This window comes from Mangifera indica, chromosome 16 (genome assembly GCF_011075055.1).
Source record: "Mangifera indica cultivar Alphonso chromosome 16, CATAS_Mindica_2.1, whole genome shotgun sequence".
NCBI lineage: Eukaryota > Viridiplantae > Streptophyta > Magnoliopsida > Sapindales > Anacardiaceae > Mangifera > Mangifera indica.
Window position 1 is genome coordinate 1,022,372 of NC_058152.1, and position 15,870 is coordinate 1,038,241.

Here is a 15,870-nt window from a genome sequence, read left to right on the forward strand (position 1 = left end):
AAAGGCCAGGTAGATACTCGTTGGGGAACATATTATATTCTGCAGGCTCATCAGGATTACATGGAAGAAGTGGTTAGCATAAAACAGGAATTTGCTTGTTATGTCACCATCTCTCTTTTAAGGATTGCAACCTGGTAATATGAGGCATCAATTTTAGGAAAGCTATGGTGGTTAAGTAATTATTTTGAATATCTAATAGCTATATGACACTGACATCTAGTTAGGGTTGAATTCGATTTGGATTTGAACAACATCCATTTTGAAATCTACTCAAACTTGGTTCGAACTCAAATTTTAAATCGATCAGACTGCAGATCAAAAAAGAAGAAAACATGATAATTTGAATAGTGAAAATTTCTATTTGTATTTCAAAGTGTAACTGCATATATTAATATTTTTACAATACTTAGTTTGACATTGAAATCCATAGCTTATCCTCTAAAATTTGGATGCCTATGCAGGATTTCTCATAAGGAAAAATGGCCTATTGGGAGATTATGTTCAGGAAGGAGGCTCTTGATCTGATCAGGCACCTGAACATGTTCTCTAGACCTTTCTCCACGCTTTCAATGCTGGCCTCTGCAGCCTTTAGACTTTCATGCATAATTTCCATCTTCTCAACATCACAGCTGCACAATGCAGTATCCACACTTTCCAACTCATTCACAATCTCTTTCTTCTCTTCACATGCTGTGACTTTCTTGTTCATCAGTTTTGACACCAGTGCCCACCTGCTTAGACTTTGCTTCGACCCTGACAAGAATAACGAGAGAGACTGAAAGATGGAGCTGCTTGTTGCATTAACTTCTCTGAGAACTCGAATCACAGCTGAGAGTTGTTGATCTTCTTCCTGGAGTGGGGATGTTAAAAGACTGTTATCCATTTGCTTCAGAGTCACAATCATTTTCTTAGCATCCTTTTTAATCTTCTTCCTGAAACAAGTGAAATTAGCAATGCTGTTTTCAACACTTGAATCCCCCTTTCGCCTTCGAATGGCTGAGTGAAGAGCTTGAACATGTTCCTTAATTTGCAACAAGGCATCTCTTGTGATGACACAGATATCCAGGAGCTTTACAGATCCTTCCAACAATTCCTCAATACACTTCTCATGCTGATTCTGAGAGAGAACTCGTTGGCTTGATGCCATATTCAGAAGATCATCCAAGCACATGTACAACTCCTCAAGCCCTGAAAGAGTCCTGCAGATTGATCCCGATGTTAATAACAATCTTGCTGACTCCTCCAATGACTTAACCTTGCTCAACTCTTCTTCAATTCTAATGGTGGTAGGATGAGACCTTGAAGGCAAACTAATACATCTAACATGGTATTTACTAGCCATGATGATGAGGTGGTTCTATCAGCTCAATGACTCTCTATTTATAGGGACACATTGAAGATCCATAAACATAAACAAATCTCTATACAGCAATGCGATGATGAGCATGTGTATTGAGTCTGAGACTCCACTGAATGCGGTTCCCTTGTCAAGATGCTGACCAACATAGCTTCAATAATATGCAACTTCTTTATTAATCTTGTAGGACACCCTCAAAATAATCTTACATCAGCAAGAAACAGCAAACATTATTTGAGAGACTAAGATAAGATTAGATAAGTATATACTAAAATAAGACTAATTAAATAAATTATCAAGATACTTTTAGCTAATAAATTAAAAATAATACCTATATCCAAACAAAAACTATTAAATCAGAGATCTTACACTTCAGTCCACAAAGAAAGGGGTCAGCTTGCTTCCCTCTTGCCACCTTGCTCGCCATCTCAAAATATTATAATGCAGCTGCTACGTGGGCTGTCTTGGTTGTCTCCATTGGCAGTTTAAGAAATGTCAAGATCCAGATCTCACACAGATCGATGAGGGGGTAAGATATATTATTGTATGAATAACTATTATGTGCACGAGTGGCTTGTATTCCTCTTGTCTCTCTCCATGGATTATTTATCTTTTTCATTATGAAGTTTCCCATATCTTATTATTATTTTTCTTTGATGTCATCAGCAATTACGAAGGTACACAAAAGGGATCATCAGGACGCGTACATTGCTCGCCGTTGGAGCATGTGTGCTTCAAAATATTATGAAAATGGATTGCAGCAGTTTGGAAGTAGGTGTATGGGACAAGTGGTGGTCTCTCATAAGGCCTGGTGATGACGAGGCCATTGAAGCAGTTAAGATTATAAATGAGTCAAGCTCAGTCTGATCAAAGTCGAGTCAAACATGAGTATTAATAATTCGAGTCTGGTTTTTGAATTGAGTATGAGTAAGTCGAGTTTCACTTTCAAATTGAACTCGAGAGTTGGTCTCATGAATTTTGTAAATTCATTATTCAATTTGAGTAAAATATGCATAAATTGTTACAAGTTAAATATTGTCTTTAGACCCTTCAATTCTTATTTTTAACACAGTAACATATTGTCCTTGAAAAGATTCTTCATTTACAGATTTAGGCCAAAAACGACTCTAGTTAACTTTTTATCATGAATTAGGATGAATTCTCACAATTCAATGAACACAATAATTGAGTAAACAAATGATGAAAGAAGAGTTAGAAAATTATATTTCAAAGAATTTAATTCAGTCTGCAAACATGATTAATATTGCATCTTGTGCTTCCTGTCTGTCAAGAATTACAAAGAGAAAATTTTGAGGCCGCATAGACTACTTGGTTGCTGTGAATTACAATAATTTCAAGTGACAGAGAATTTGGAGGTGTCCATGGCAGACAAAGAAGCATTAAGCAGTGGATATTTCTTTATCTTGGAAGGTGATGTCAATGGAGTTTCAGAAAATTTTGCGGATTAAAATAGTTATGCAATTTCTCAGATAAAGTTACTTTCAGTTGGCACTTAATGCTTTGTTTGATGAATAAGTTGTTCCAGCATTAGAAGCACATATTTGGAACAATGGCAGTCCTGTAAAATGCGGATGCCATGGCCAGTTTGGTCTCATTTACAGTACTAATTTGTGAGGAGATTAAGGAAAGAGACTCTATTTTGGACTACACATCTGAAAATGGATTCTAATCCACCTTCAAGCGCTTCAACACTAAAATTAAGAGTCTCTAACAATCTTTGAGCCATCTGTGATTGGATTTTCTTCCCATTGCTCGTCCGCTGTAGAGAGTAAAGAGCAACATCCACATTCTCTACTTCATTAATCAACTTTTGCTCTTTCTGATCAGAAGTTAATAGTCTCATGGAGACTAACTTTGAGATCAATGGCCACCCAGCTAGCTTTGTAACCATAGTTGGCGTGGACAAGAATAGCAGAAGGGTTCGAAAAATGGAGATGTTAATGGCGCTTGTTTCTTGTAAAACTTTGATTATAAATGATAGATGATGATCAGCTTCTAAGACTGAAGAATAGTCAGAAGACATGCAAGCTTTGCTTTCCAATTTCTTCAACTCTGCGAGGCATTTTGCAATGGCCTTTTTCCCCTTCTTTTTGAAGCTAAAATAGGCTGCAATGTGGCTTTCAATGCTTGAGTCTCCATCTCTTCTCCGCAGAGCAGATTGAAGAGTTTGCACGTGTTGCTTCATTGTCAGTAATACGTCTCTCGCTGTGCCACAAGTGTCCAGCAATGTGACTGATCCATCTAAAGCTTCTTCCACCAGTTTCCCATTTCGATGGCGAAGAAGAGCTTGTTGTGCTTGTGGGGAGTTGATGAATTCTTCAATTCAATTGTACAATTCTGCAATACCAACAAGGCTGTTTTGGATTGCATCGGCGCTAGCTGTAGTTGAAGGAATTTTCCAGGCTTTAAGCTGGTTTAATCTTGATTCTAACTTAACACAACTGGGGTGAATTCTAGACGGCAGACTAATGGACCTATTAGGAGGATGAACATCATCAGAGCCTGCCATTTTTACTTCAGCAGTTTAGTTTTAATAATCTGCAGAATGCAAGAGATGTTTGAGTGGCAAAGAATCAATCAATCTATATATATAAACAAAGCCGTGAACATTCAAGTGATTGGCCTGTCAAAGCCATAGCAGAATTCATGTGATGGCACTGTGGGTCATCTAACTTCCTGATTCCCTTGTAACATTTTTAGACAACAATCTGTAACCATAAATTATTTCTTTAAAAATCTGTGGCCATAAATTGGGCTACGTTTATTTCACGGAATAAGTAAACAACCCTTGCAGGCCATTTGTGCTGCTGCATGCCTCTTTGCCTCCCCAATCATCAATCTTGATGCATGCTTTCTATCTACCATAATTAAACCTAGTTTTATTCTTTGTCTTCTCATTGATTAAAGACTAAAACAACTTTGAAAATGATTAAATTATAGGCCATGGATGAAGGCTATTGCTAGAGCAACTTCTGAGGGCAAAGCTACAGTTGGATTCTGGATTTGTATGTTTAGCATAAAAGTTCAAGCTCTAGATGAGCTCAATCAAGCAGAATTCGAGCCAAACAATACTCGTTTGCATCCCTAGTCCTTATGATAGAGGTTGAGGAAATTTGTTGTTGTTGCTTAAGGTGTTGAAATTTTTAGCTTTAAATTCAGATTCCAAACTTATTGTTCCCTTTCATGCAACACAGCTTTCAAACGTGGTCACCATGACAGCCATGGCATGCTCTCTTTTGATTGAAAATGGCAACCACCATGAAAATGATCACCTACCCATTTTCTATCAGTCAATAAGCTTGATGCTTGCCCGTGATACAGCTCATAACAACAGTTATATTATTGCTATTATTGCCTGCCTGAATTGACAGATTAATTGAAGGAATTCGATTCCCATGGCCAAAATGGCCATGCTTAATTTATTCAAACTTAGAGAAACTCCAGTACATTATAGAGCCATGTGTATTAAAAAAAGGAAAAATATTGAGTGCATGTGAAAGGAGGATGAACGAGAGAGAGAAAGACGATGCTGGATTGTTTCAGTATCATATCATATACACGCAATTTTGCGTATTCTTACAAACCGTGGTTCACAATTTAATAAAAACCACACAGGGTACAAAAGGATTTTCTAAATGCAAACTTCATTCGCTTCACACAGTTTAAGCCTACTCAGCCAAAAACACCAATAACCCCATTGAAATTGGCAGCAGGCACTGCAAATATTAGTGCTGATTGCTGAACATCTGCTTAATAAAGCTATTTTTAATGTTATTTTAAGAAAGTTACATTTATGATTTATGGGGTGAAATATTAAGTTAAAAAGTTGAGGGGGTCAAAGAAATGCTGAATTTATTCATTAATTTTTCTATAAAATTTTGTTGGCCGCCCGCACCTGAATGGCTCTGTGTCCATGATTCTATGCATTTATTTTGGGGGGTAACAACAATTTTTCATCCTTTTTTTATGGGTCAAAAGACTTTTTTCACCATAGGTTTGTGAAAATGACAATTTTCGGATCTTTAGTTTCAAAAGTCATATTCCCAGCCATCCTTCACTTTCAATATACACGAAAATGCAGTTTTCCATTTCACACTTCAATTCTTTAATGTGCTAGCAATTCATTCTTTAGTCTTTTGGTCATGAAATGGGAAATTAAAATTTGTTTTGTTGAGTGGTCATGGTGGTGAGATTGAGATGCCTCTTTGTCTCCCCCAATCATGGGTATTGCCTTGTTGTAAAGGAGGATTCTATAATAGAGAAGGATAGATTAATTTAAAACATAAAAGGCTGGCCAATTCATTGTTGTCGACTTTTCAATTAAACAGTACTTGACCAAGTGGAATGAAATACTGTGAGAAAACCATGATAGAAAAAGACAAAGGGAGACCAGAATTTGCAAGAGAATTGGCCTTCAAATCCAAGAATCTACGGGTAATATGAGGAGTATTTAACATATATATATTGCAATAGCAAAATTCTCAAATGGGAAACTTATAATTGAAGACAGGGAAACAATTAGTTCTAAATAACTTGGTAGACAAAATGTTGGTTGCATTTGTGCCACAGAGAGCCTAATTCACATGGTTTACACAGAGCATAAATTTTTTTGCCTTCCCAATATGAGTTTGGGGGTTTAATTATTGGACAGTGATGCTAGCAGAAATGGCAAGAAAATCACTCCAAATGAATTGAGAGAGAAGCTGAATGAATATACAGACAGCACATGTTGTGAGAGCAAACACAGGCTCAGCAGATTTGAGAGCTCTGCTTAGATTTCCCATGTCAAAGTTCTATCTAATTTGCACATCCCAACTAAAACTTGGAAGAGACCATTCAAGACAGGAAAAAAGTAGAAGAGAAAATTTTGTGATCCAAAAAGATTAAACTCTGACAAAAATGGATATATACATGGTGGTTTCGCAATTGCAAATCAATCATAAATACTATATCAGCCGTTTGATGAGTTCAGTAAAAGGTGACAACCTAAAAAGCAAGACGACACGATGGCAGAACTTCCAATAATCTTCAATAACAAAGTTTAGTTCAACCAACTCTACCTACTCAAAAATGCTTGGTGGTTCTTTCATTATCTAAGTGATAATCCACTAGCCTTAGCAGCAGTATGGAATGGATCACAGTACTTCCAAGATAACAACTTTGATTCCGCAACCTACTGGCAGCACCCCGATTTTTCTCATTGATTCAGAAAACTTGCATCCTCACAAGACACACAAAAAGTATACCACAGGAATCACCTAGACAGTACAATATTGTTGCAATTCTGTAACTTGTAGCAGTCTTATGTCCCAAAACAGTTGTCATGTTGATTTACCTTTTCTGTTTAGGTAGACTGTCAGAAGGGAAATTACATATGGATCATTTCTTTATTATTCCAAGGAGTTGTTGCAGAAAACTCAATCCCAACCAACAAGAGCCTCAACCTCGAAGAGCTGCCATTAAGAAATGCAGCCAAGAAGTCATTCCAGTCCCAATTTTGACAAGAAGTTAGTATGTAACAGCTTGCAGAATCATGAAGAAGAAACCTCAACATGGATCTAAGAAATGCAGCCAAGAAGTCATTCCAGTCCCAATTTTGACAACTTAAAGTTAGTATGTAACAGCTTGCAGAATCATGAAGAAGAAACCTCAACATGGATCCAAAGGAACTGAAAGAATGAATAGGCATGGTAATGGACTCCAGATATAATTCCAGGTCAATGAGACATCACAGTTTAATTATCTACTTTGGGTCTGATCATTTGGGCATATTATACGCTGGTAATAACATGATACACAGGCATATTATTTATTTCAGTTTAATTATTTTCACTTATATATGAAAATAAGTGAGCCAAGTTTCCGAACAACTTATGTATATGGTTGTCATGCAGTAACTTTAAGCAGCATTCTATCTAAGGCCAGTAAGAACTGTAGATCACAGAATTCAACACTTTATGAAGAAAATTTTCTCACATGAAAAAAGTTATGCAGGGAGTATAACACGCTAATAATCAATTATCCTTTAAGTAAAGAGAACCATATTCAGGTTATTTCAGAAGAGTACTGCCTGATGTAATCATGATATTCTAAGCCTGAAGAGTGCTAGAATGAGATTCAATTCTTAAGAGAAGCCTCTCAATGCTAAAACAGTAAAGGATAGGAAAAAGTTCTCATATGTGGCTCGAGAACCCTTTTCTGCTGGGATTAGCAAATTAAGAAATGCATCAATGGATACAAGCAGTCGTCCATCATCGTAGAGTAGTCAAAGAGAGAAAAGGTGAATACATAAATTTAAAAATTTGGCAACATTTGATGCATTAAAATGGGGAAATACTAACCAAAAAAAATGGATAGCCTTCATGGTAGACTACAAATATAAATCCAGATAAATGAGGCAAAAGTACATTAATTCTTAATCTCAGTTCTCATAATAAGATCATAATGGTGCAAGAACGTTGCACACTAGCATTTACATAGCACTGGATCATTCACAAGCAAACTACAAATTAATAGATAACATGAACATATAAAATTAAATAAGAAAATAAATAAGCTGTGTTGCTGAATATGTTATGTATATTGTTTTCATGTAGTAGCATGCAGCATTTATCTAGAACCATGTGTGAAATTCAAGAAGTTATGCTGAGAAATAATGCAGTGGATATGACCTGACAACAAAATAACCCTCTAAATAATGAGAATCACATCCAAGTTATTTCGAGGGATTATTGCCAGAAAAAAAAAATCATGATATTCTGAGCTAAGGAATGCTAGAATGCAACTTCAACTGTTGGAGAAGCCTCTAATGCTAAAATACAAAAGGATAGGCCTATATCCTTAAATGAACCTTGAGAAACTGTGATCTGATGGCATCAGTGAATTATAATAATAAGAAATTCATTTGAGGAATAAAAAATAGAGAAAGGATTATTCCTAATAACAGTTATAAACAAATTTAACACACTACAAATTCAGATTCAATACCAAATTGTAGCACAGGGATATAATTTGATTACCACAATGCGAACAGAACACAGGAAAACCTATAAGAAAAAAAATTAAAAAAATAGAGTGCAAAAGTAATCAAAACTTACCAATTAGACTGCATGACCATTTTCTTTAGCTTTCTTCAGCCACTTAAGTGTACTTTCCAATGTTGTGTAAGCAGCAACATCTGTCAAACTCTTACTTTCAACTGCATAGTCAAAAACTTCGTAAGCCTTGGCAACCCTACCACCTCGACAAAGCATCCTCACAAATGTGGCATAACTAGCCGTCTCAAGCTTCATGCCTCCCTCTTTGATCAGCCCATACAATTCAATTCCTTTCTCCAAAAACCTTGACTTACACAAACCATGCAGTAAGGTATTATACGTACAAGCATTTGGACTACATCCCCTAGCCTCCATCTCCTCCAACAAGGCCAGGGCACCCAATGAGTCTCCTTTCCTACACATCCCATTCATCAATGAAGTATATGTAACAGCATCTGGAAAATGGCCAGCTTCTACCATTATTTTCAAGTACTTTCTAGCTTCATCTACTCTCCCAGATTTTGACAACCCAAAAATCAATGTGTTATAAGTAACAAGATCGGGCTCTACACCTTCTTCTTTCATTCTTTTATAGACCCCTATAACTTCGCTGCCTTTACTCAACATGCAATAACCTTTCATAATAGTGTTATACACAAAGCAATCCGGCTTAAACCCCGACTCATTAAGTGCACTAACCAGTCGCATAGCCTCACGTAAATTCTTAGTATTACAAACATTATCAATCAAGATTGTATAAGTTACAAGATTAGGCTTTATATCAAAAGAACTACGCATCTCATCAATGAAACCATATACACTACTCAAAGCTCTACACTTGCACAAACACTTGATAAGAAAATTATAAGTATATATATCAGGCAGCGACTTTTTCAATGACAATTCTTTTACCAACTCAACAGCATCATCAACACGATTAACAGAACAAAGTGATCGTACCGCAATATCAGTGGTCCCCTGATTTGGTTCAAACCCATTATTGATCATCAAATTAAGCGTTTTATGAACCGGGGAGAGGTCAGAATGAGGTGCTTTGCAGGCCTGCGAAAGCAAAATATGGTAAGTTGAACGGTCAGGAGAGAAAGCGGGGTTGGTTTTAATCATGTGCTGGAGAAGAGAGATTGAATCATCAACGGTGGACACCAAAGCGTAGGACTGAAGGATAGAGTTGTGGAAAGGGCGATCGGGTGGGGTTTGTTTCGTAGAAATAAAGGAGTTAAGGAGTTTCTTGGCTTCTGAGAGTTCAGGCGACTTAAACAGAGATGGGATTATTTTCGTTTTATGAGAATCGTCAGAATCTTTTTGCTGCTGCTTTTTGGACGGTATTTTGTTGAAGTGATGGCGTTGGGAATTTTCAGTTTTTAATGGAGCTCTTATAAGGGTACTGGCTGAAACTGACGAGCGTAAAACAGGTGGGATTTTGCCCATTTTGCTCTTGTTACTCTGTTCTGCTACTTGAGCCTGTGTGAAACAGTGTAACTGGTGAATGAAGGCGCAACAGAGTTAGGGTTTAGCAGGCGTTGAGACTTAAGAAGAAAGAAGACAGGGGAGAGGAATAAGTCAAAAGGCCTAAGCTTCTGACTACTTAGGCCCAACCGTTTGAATCCAATCACTCGGAAGCCCAGAAAATGTATGCAAATGAATCATAAATACTATGCAGCCGATTCAATCACTTCAAATGGATTCAACTTTGACAGAAATGAAATATCTACATTGTAGTTTCAATATTGCAAATCAATCATAAATACTTTCATGGTTTTAAAGCTCGGATTAAATTGGCAGTTTAAATTGGCAGTTTAACTGGGTTGATCAAGGTTCGTAGGTAATAGTGGTTATAGGTGATAGTTCAATAACTTTAACTACTGGACTACTTTGAATTGTAGTTGAACTGGTAAAACTACACTTAATTATGGTTGAATCATTAGATCAATTAAAGAAATGAGTCATCTTTAGTGACAAGTTTGATGTCAAAAGGAGTTGAAAATGATGAGATGAGTTGGAATGACTATAAATATGCAGAATAAATTGATGGAGACGAGATTAGTGTGGATAGAGTTGGAAATGAGTTAGAGGGATGCAATCGATTACTTAGCTCAAGCTTGGTTTGAATACATATATATAGAACTTGAGCTCAAACTTGTTAAGTCATTAGAACATTAATTTTTGTTTGACTAAAAAGTTAATTTTTAACCCCTAAATTTTAAAAATTATTTTAAATCTCTCATAACTTATATATTTATCAATTTCTCCTTCTATTTAAAGTTAAAACAAAAAGATTTTAAGAGTTTTCTTCATACCCAATCATCCAACTATGTAACTTTTAGAATGAGAAAAATCATAAAACTCTTTATAATTGTGTGGCTTTTAGAAGAAAAAAAACCATTAAATTCCTTACAATTATTTAACTTCAAAAAGTTTTATTACATCTTTCAATAATCACTAGTTATTCTATCAGTATTTCTTATTATTTCAGATTACTTAATTTATCTAAAAACAGAATAATTTATATATATATATAGTTTCTTGTAAATCTTTTAAACAAATAATATCCTTTACAAATTTCCTTAAATAAGTTTTGTGAGACAAGATTTAAGTCACAACCCAAGAAATCCTCCCCTCTCCTTTAACTTGAATCTTTCAACCCTTCAACAACTTCAGCAAAATACCCAACATCTTGAACATCTTCAATCTTCCCACCAACTCAAACTCCTTCCTTGATTCAAGCTCTTCCTCAAATCATACTTTGCTTTCTCCCCAGTCATAAACCTCACCTTGATGATAGCTAAATCCATAAAAATAATAAAGTAAACCAAAAAAGCAAAATAAAAAAATATTTAATTTGACCTAACCTAATGTAAACTCAGTCAATAAATCATTTAATTATATGACTCTTAGAATGAGAAGAGTCAAATGGTCTACTCCAAACCTAATGAACAAATTAATTAACTATGTGATTTTTCGGGTGTGATTTTTAGATGGGAAAAACCACAAAACTCTTTACAACTATTAAACTAAAAATAAAATAGGAGAACATCTCTTACAAATCTTCTTAACAAAGGGAGATAAGACCTTTAAAAAATTTACTTTGTGATAAGATTCAAAACACAATTCTACAACCAAAGTATATCTAACATATTCTGAAAAATAACCAGCTTCTACTATTATTTCATTAACTTTTTTACTTCATCTACTCTCTTAAGACTTCAACAATCCAAAAATTAACGTGTGAAAGGTAGCAAGATCAGGCTCTAACCTGATCTTGACCTAACCTAATGTAAACTCAAACAATAAATCATTCAATTATATGACTCTTAGAATGAGAAGAGTCAAATAGTCTACTCTAAACCTAATGAACACATTAATTAATTATGTGACTTTTCGGGTGTGATTTTTAGATAGGAAAAACCATAAAACTCTTTACAACTATTAAACTAAAAATAAAACAAGAGAACATCTCTTACAAATCTTCTTAACAAAGAGAGATAAGACCTTTAAAAAATTTGCTTTGTGATAAGATTTAAGACACAATTCCACAGCCAAAATATATCTAACATAATCTGAAAAATAACCAGCTTCTACTATTATTTCACTAACTTTTTTACTTCATCTACTCTCTTAAAATTTCAACAACCCAAAAATTAACGTGTGAAAGGTAGCAAGATCAAGCTCTAACCTAATCTTGACCTAACCTAATGTAAACTCAATCGATAAATCATTCAATTATATGACTCTAAGAGTGAGAAGAGTCAAATAGTCTACTCCAAACCTAATGAACACATTAATTAACTATGTGACTTTTCGGGTGTGATTTTTAAATGGGAAAAACCATAAAACTCTTTACAACTATTAAACTAAAAATAAAATAGGAGAACATCTCTTACAAATCTTTTTAACAAATGGAGATAAGACCTTTAAAAAATTTATTTTATGATAAGATTCAAGACACAATTCTACAATCAAAGTATATTTAACATAATCTGAAAAATAACCAGCTTCTACTATTATTTCATTAACTTTTTTATTTCATCTACTCTCTTAAGATTTCAACAATCCAAAAATTAACGTGTGAAAGGTAGCAAGATCAAACTCTAACCTGATCTTTACCTAACCTAATGTAAACTCAATCAATAAATCATTCAATTATATGACTCTTAGAATGAGAAGAGTCAAATGGTCTACTTCAAACCTAATGAACACATTAATTAGCTATGTGACTTTTCGGGTGTGATTTTTAAATGGGAAAAATCATAAAACTCTTTATCACTATTAAACTAAAAATAAAATAGGAGAATATCTTTTACAAATCTTCTTAACAAAGGGAGATAAGACCTTTAAAAAATTTATTTTGTGATAAGATTCAAGACACAATTCCACAGCCAAAGTATATCTAATATAATCTGAAAAATAACCAGTTTCTACTATTATTTTACTAATTTTTTTACTTCATCTACTCTCTTAAGATTTCAACAACCAAAAAATTAACTGTGTGAAAGGTAGCAAGATCAAGCTCTAACCTTCCTCTTTCATTTGCTTATAAACCCCTACAACTTTTGTGACTTCAGTGGCTTTACTCAACATACACACCTTCTCTTATATTCTTAGTATTACAAACATGATCAATCAAGATTATATTAGCAACAAGATTAGACCTCTCATATCATAAACAATCACTTCTCAAAGCGCTACACTGGCACAAACACTTGCCAAGAAAATTTTTAAGTAAATGTATCAGGTAGCGATTTTTTCAATGGTAATTCTTTTACCAACGTCCAACTCAATGGCATCATCAACACCATTAACAAAGCAAAGTAACCCTACAGCGATATCGGTGTTACACTGGTTCGGTATGATCCCCTTATTGATCATCAAATTGAGCGTTTTACGAACAGCAGAGAGGTTAGAATCAGATACTTTTGCAGGCCTTGGAAAGCAAAATATGGTAAGTTGATCTGTCGGGGGAGAAGAGAGATTGAATTAATGGCGATCAAGTGGGCTTGTTTGTATGTTGTACACAAATAAGATCATAAGTTAAATTTACGAGGGAAAGAGCTTGATTAATATGTAATATAGAAGTGATCAACTTATTATTATTGATGTTTTATTTGATCAACATGTAACATTATTGATTCATTTTGGCTCTGTTTAAGCATTAAAAGGCCTTTGATTACTGCAGTCCAAGTTACTGCCAGTGTCCACTCCCAAAATTTGGCAGTATCTCTTATAGAATCCAATCCGATTCTCCATCTGTGCGTGGAACCTTTGCCGCATTCTATACCGCCGTTGATGATGTTGGTGATGACCCCATAGCCGGGGACCCGCCCCGCCTGAGTATCAGCAGCGGACGGCTGCCACTGGCCAGTGATTACAGCGTGACATGAAGGTTTCGGTGACTGTGGAGTCATCCAGAACCAGAAAGCAGTCTTGAATGAAATAACAGGGTCGTTTGCCACTGCGTCTGGGTCGTTTAACAGGTTATAGTTTATGGCATTTCCTGCTGGGCCATAGTTGTAGTTGCTGTCAAAAGTCAAGGTCAATGTCAACCCATTAACTTAATTATTTGAGAAAATTGGAAGAGCCATTCAAATATAGAGTAAACAACTTCTTTTTACACCCGAGGTTTGACATAACTATAGCTTTTCACTCATAATTATTACAAATAATATTTTTTTATCCAAATTTAAAGGCTTTGCAAAATTTACATTATAAAAATAGAGCAATACTATGTGTACCTATTTTGAATACACAAATATATACACAGTCATATATGTCATCATATGATTGGTTATTGTTTTATTCTTAATTCAAAATCATCCAATCATATAATGACATATATAAATGTGTATATATTTGTGTACCCAAAGTGGATACACATAGTTTTATTGATAAAAATAATATAATAATTTTACTGTCTATTAATTTTAAAAATAAAAAATTGATTTTTATCAAACTTAAATATTTTTAATATAATAATTTAACTCTTAAAAAGTTTTATTACATTTTGTTCAATTCGTTAGGAATGTAAGTGTAAATCTTAAAACTAATAGGAGCAAATTATATTTCAAAAATTTTTGAAAGACCTTTAAACTTTTTTCAAATTTTCAATAACTCTTAAAAATTTTATAAAAGCCCTAATATCTTAAAAAAATATAATTTACCTTTTAATGTATAATTATATGATAAAGACACTTTTATCTATTGAAAAAATGAATAAAAGTGAATGAAAAAATAAATAAAAGGTTTTTTAACATAATTTTAATATATAAAATATTATTTTTAATTTGTGTTAATTTAAGGTTATATAATAATTTTAAAAAATAAAATAGTAAGGATAAAATAATAATTAACCCTTTAATATTATTTTTTTCATTAATAGAGTTTAATTTTGAGTGACAAAATATTATTTATACTTGATTTTGAGTTAAAAAGTGTTAATTTGCTAACTAGGGGTAAAAAAGGTAAGAACTCTAAACATTGGGTGGGAGAATGTAACTCACTCATCAAGTGTTTCACACTTACTAGGAAATTTGGATGGGACCCCGGCCATAGTATTTTTTACCAGGTGCACAAGGCCATTGTTGACTTGCAACACAATAATCTGGAGGGTTGCCTTGTTCCTGCTTGAAGCAATATCCCCAAGCATAGGGTCCATCTGGTGCAGAAGGCCACCCACCTGTAGTTTCATGAGAAGTTTGAGCCAAAAAGGCGGCGATTTCTCTTTTCCGGGTATTTGTATCACCAGTGGTTGCAAAGGCGCCGAAGGACTTGGCGGCGTTGATGAAAGCTTCGTAAGTGTAGAAGCCTTTGGCTGGGCAAGCAGCATCATTACGGTGCTTTAGAATCTGTTCAAACAGGTCTTTGCTAATGAGTGAACTAATATCGCCGCCGCCGCCACTGGGGGTAGGAGTTGGCGTGGAGGGCGTCGACGGCGAGCCCCCAGCAGTGCACTGGCTTTGACAACCAGCACCGCAATAATCATTAGTGGTGCCACAGAAACCGTACTGGCTACAACAAAGCCCTCCGGGACATACGGCCCCTCCAGCTTGGCTGCCGCATTGCTCAGCCAAGGCCCCCAGATTAGAGGCCAAACTGCAAACTGCTGCTAGCACCCATAAGCACATACACAACCTCATTCTAATCTGTTAATTAATTAGATCACTTGTAGTGACTCGTGAGTTCTAAGAAAATGGGGGTGGGTACTTATAGATAGAGCAAGAAGAGCGGGTGGCGTAAATGGATCAAAATGTGCTGATGCTTGCGGTTATTTCTGACCATTCAACAGCGGCGGCTTCTACCTTTTTCCGCATTTATGATGTGTGAATAGGTGTCAAGATTGGATTTGTGAGAACGAGCAGAACTGGAAGATACTTATCAGATTTAGCACAGAATCAATCCATTCGCACGGCAAGCAAATTAGATAACGACAAAGTGGAGGAG

General features: G+C 35.1%; 4 protein-coding genes across 6 annotated transcripts; all 4 read right to left on the reverse strand.

Annotated features, from left to right (window-relative positions):
• Positions 1-484: 484 nt before the first annotated feature.
• LOC123199533 lies at positions 485-1,342 on the reverse strand. The gene has a single exon (XM_044614571.1). The coding sequence runs from the start codon at positions 1,340-1,342 to the stop codon at positions 485-487; it is 858 nt and encodes a 285-aa protein (XP_044470506.1).
• Positions 1,343-2,847: 1,505 nt separating this feature from the next.
• LOC123199319 lies at positions 2,848-3,915 on the reverse strand. The gene has a single exon (XM_044614259.1). The coding sequence runs from the start codon at positions 3,561-3,563 to the stop codon at positions 2,982-2,984; it is 582 nt and encodes a 193-aa protein (XP_044470194.1). The 5' UTR covers positions 3,564-3,915; the 3' UTR covers positions 2,848-2,981.
• Positions 3,916-6,243: 2,328 nt separating this feature from the next.
• LOC123199675 (pentatricopeptide repeat-containing protein At2g17670) lies at positions 6,244-9,997 on the reverse strand. Of its 3 annotated transcripts, none has more exons than XM_044614709.1 (2): positions 8,476-9,997; positions 6,244-7,047 (listed from the first exon to the last, which is right to left on the reverse strand). In XM_044614709.1, exon 1 carries the CDS (start codon positions 9,862-9,864, stop codon positions 8,479-8,481), a length of 1,386 nt encoding a protein of 461 aa, XP_044470644.1. In that variant the 5' UTR covers positions 9,865-9,997; the 3' UTR covers positions 6,244-7,047; positions 8,476-8,478. The 3 variants fall into 3 exon arrangements, with proteins under 3 accessions (XP_044470644.1, XP_044470643.1, XP_044470645.1); XM_044614708.1 differs by having other exon boundaries at positions 6,244-6,831; positions 8,476-9,993; XM_044614710.1 differs by lacking the exon at positions 6,244-7,047 and adding an exon at positions 7,772-8,244.
• A 3,493-nt stretch (positions 9,998-13,490) lies between these two features.
• On the reverse strand, positions 13,491-15,624 carry LOC123198701 (basic endochitinase-like). Its single transcript, XM_044613448.1, is given in 3 exon segments — positions 13,491-13,688; positions 13,691-13,950; positions 14,953-15,624. Coding segments are annotated over 3 exon segments (984 nt in total). The 5' UTR covers positions 15,567-15,624; the 3' UTR covers positions 13,491-13,578.
• Positions 15,625-15,870: the final 246 nt, after the last annotated feature.

Coding starts and splice junctions, on each gene's coding strand:
- LOC123199533 (XM_044614571.1), bottom strand. CDS start 1,342: ATGGCTAGTAAATACCATGTTAGATGTATTAGTTTGCCTTCAAGGTCT.
- LOC123199319 (XM_044614259.1), bottom strand. CDS start 3,563: ATGAAGCAACACGTGCAAACTCTTCAATCTGCTCTGCGGAGAAGAGAT.
- LOC123199675 (XM_044614709.1), bottom strand. CDS start 9,864: ATGGGCAAAATCCCACCTGTTTTACGCTCGTCAGTTTCAGCCAGTACC.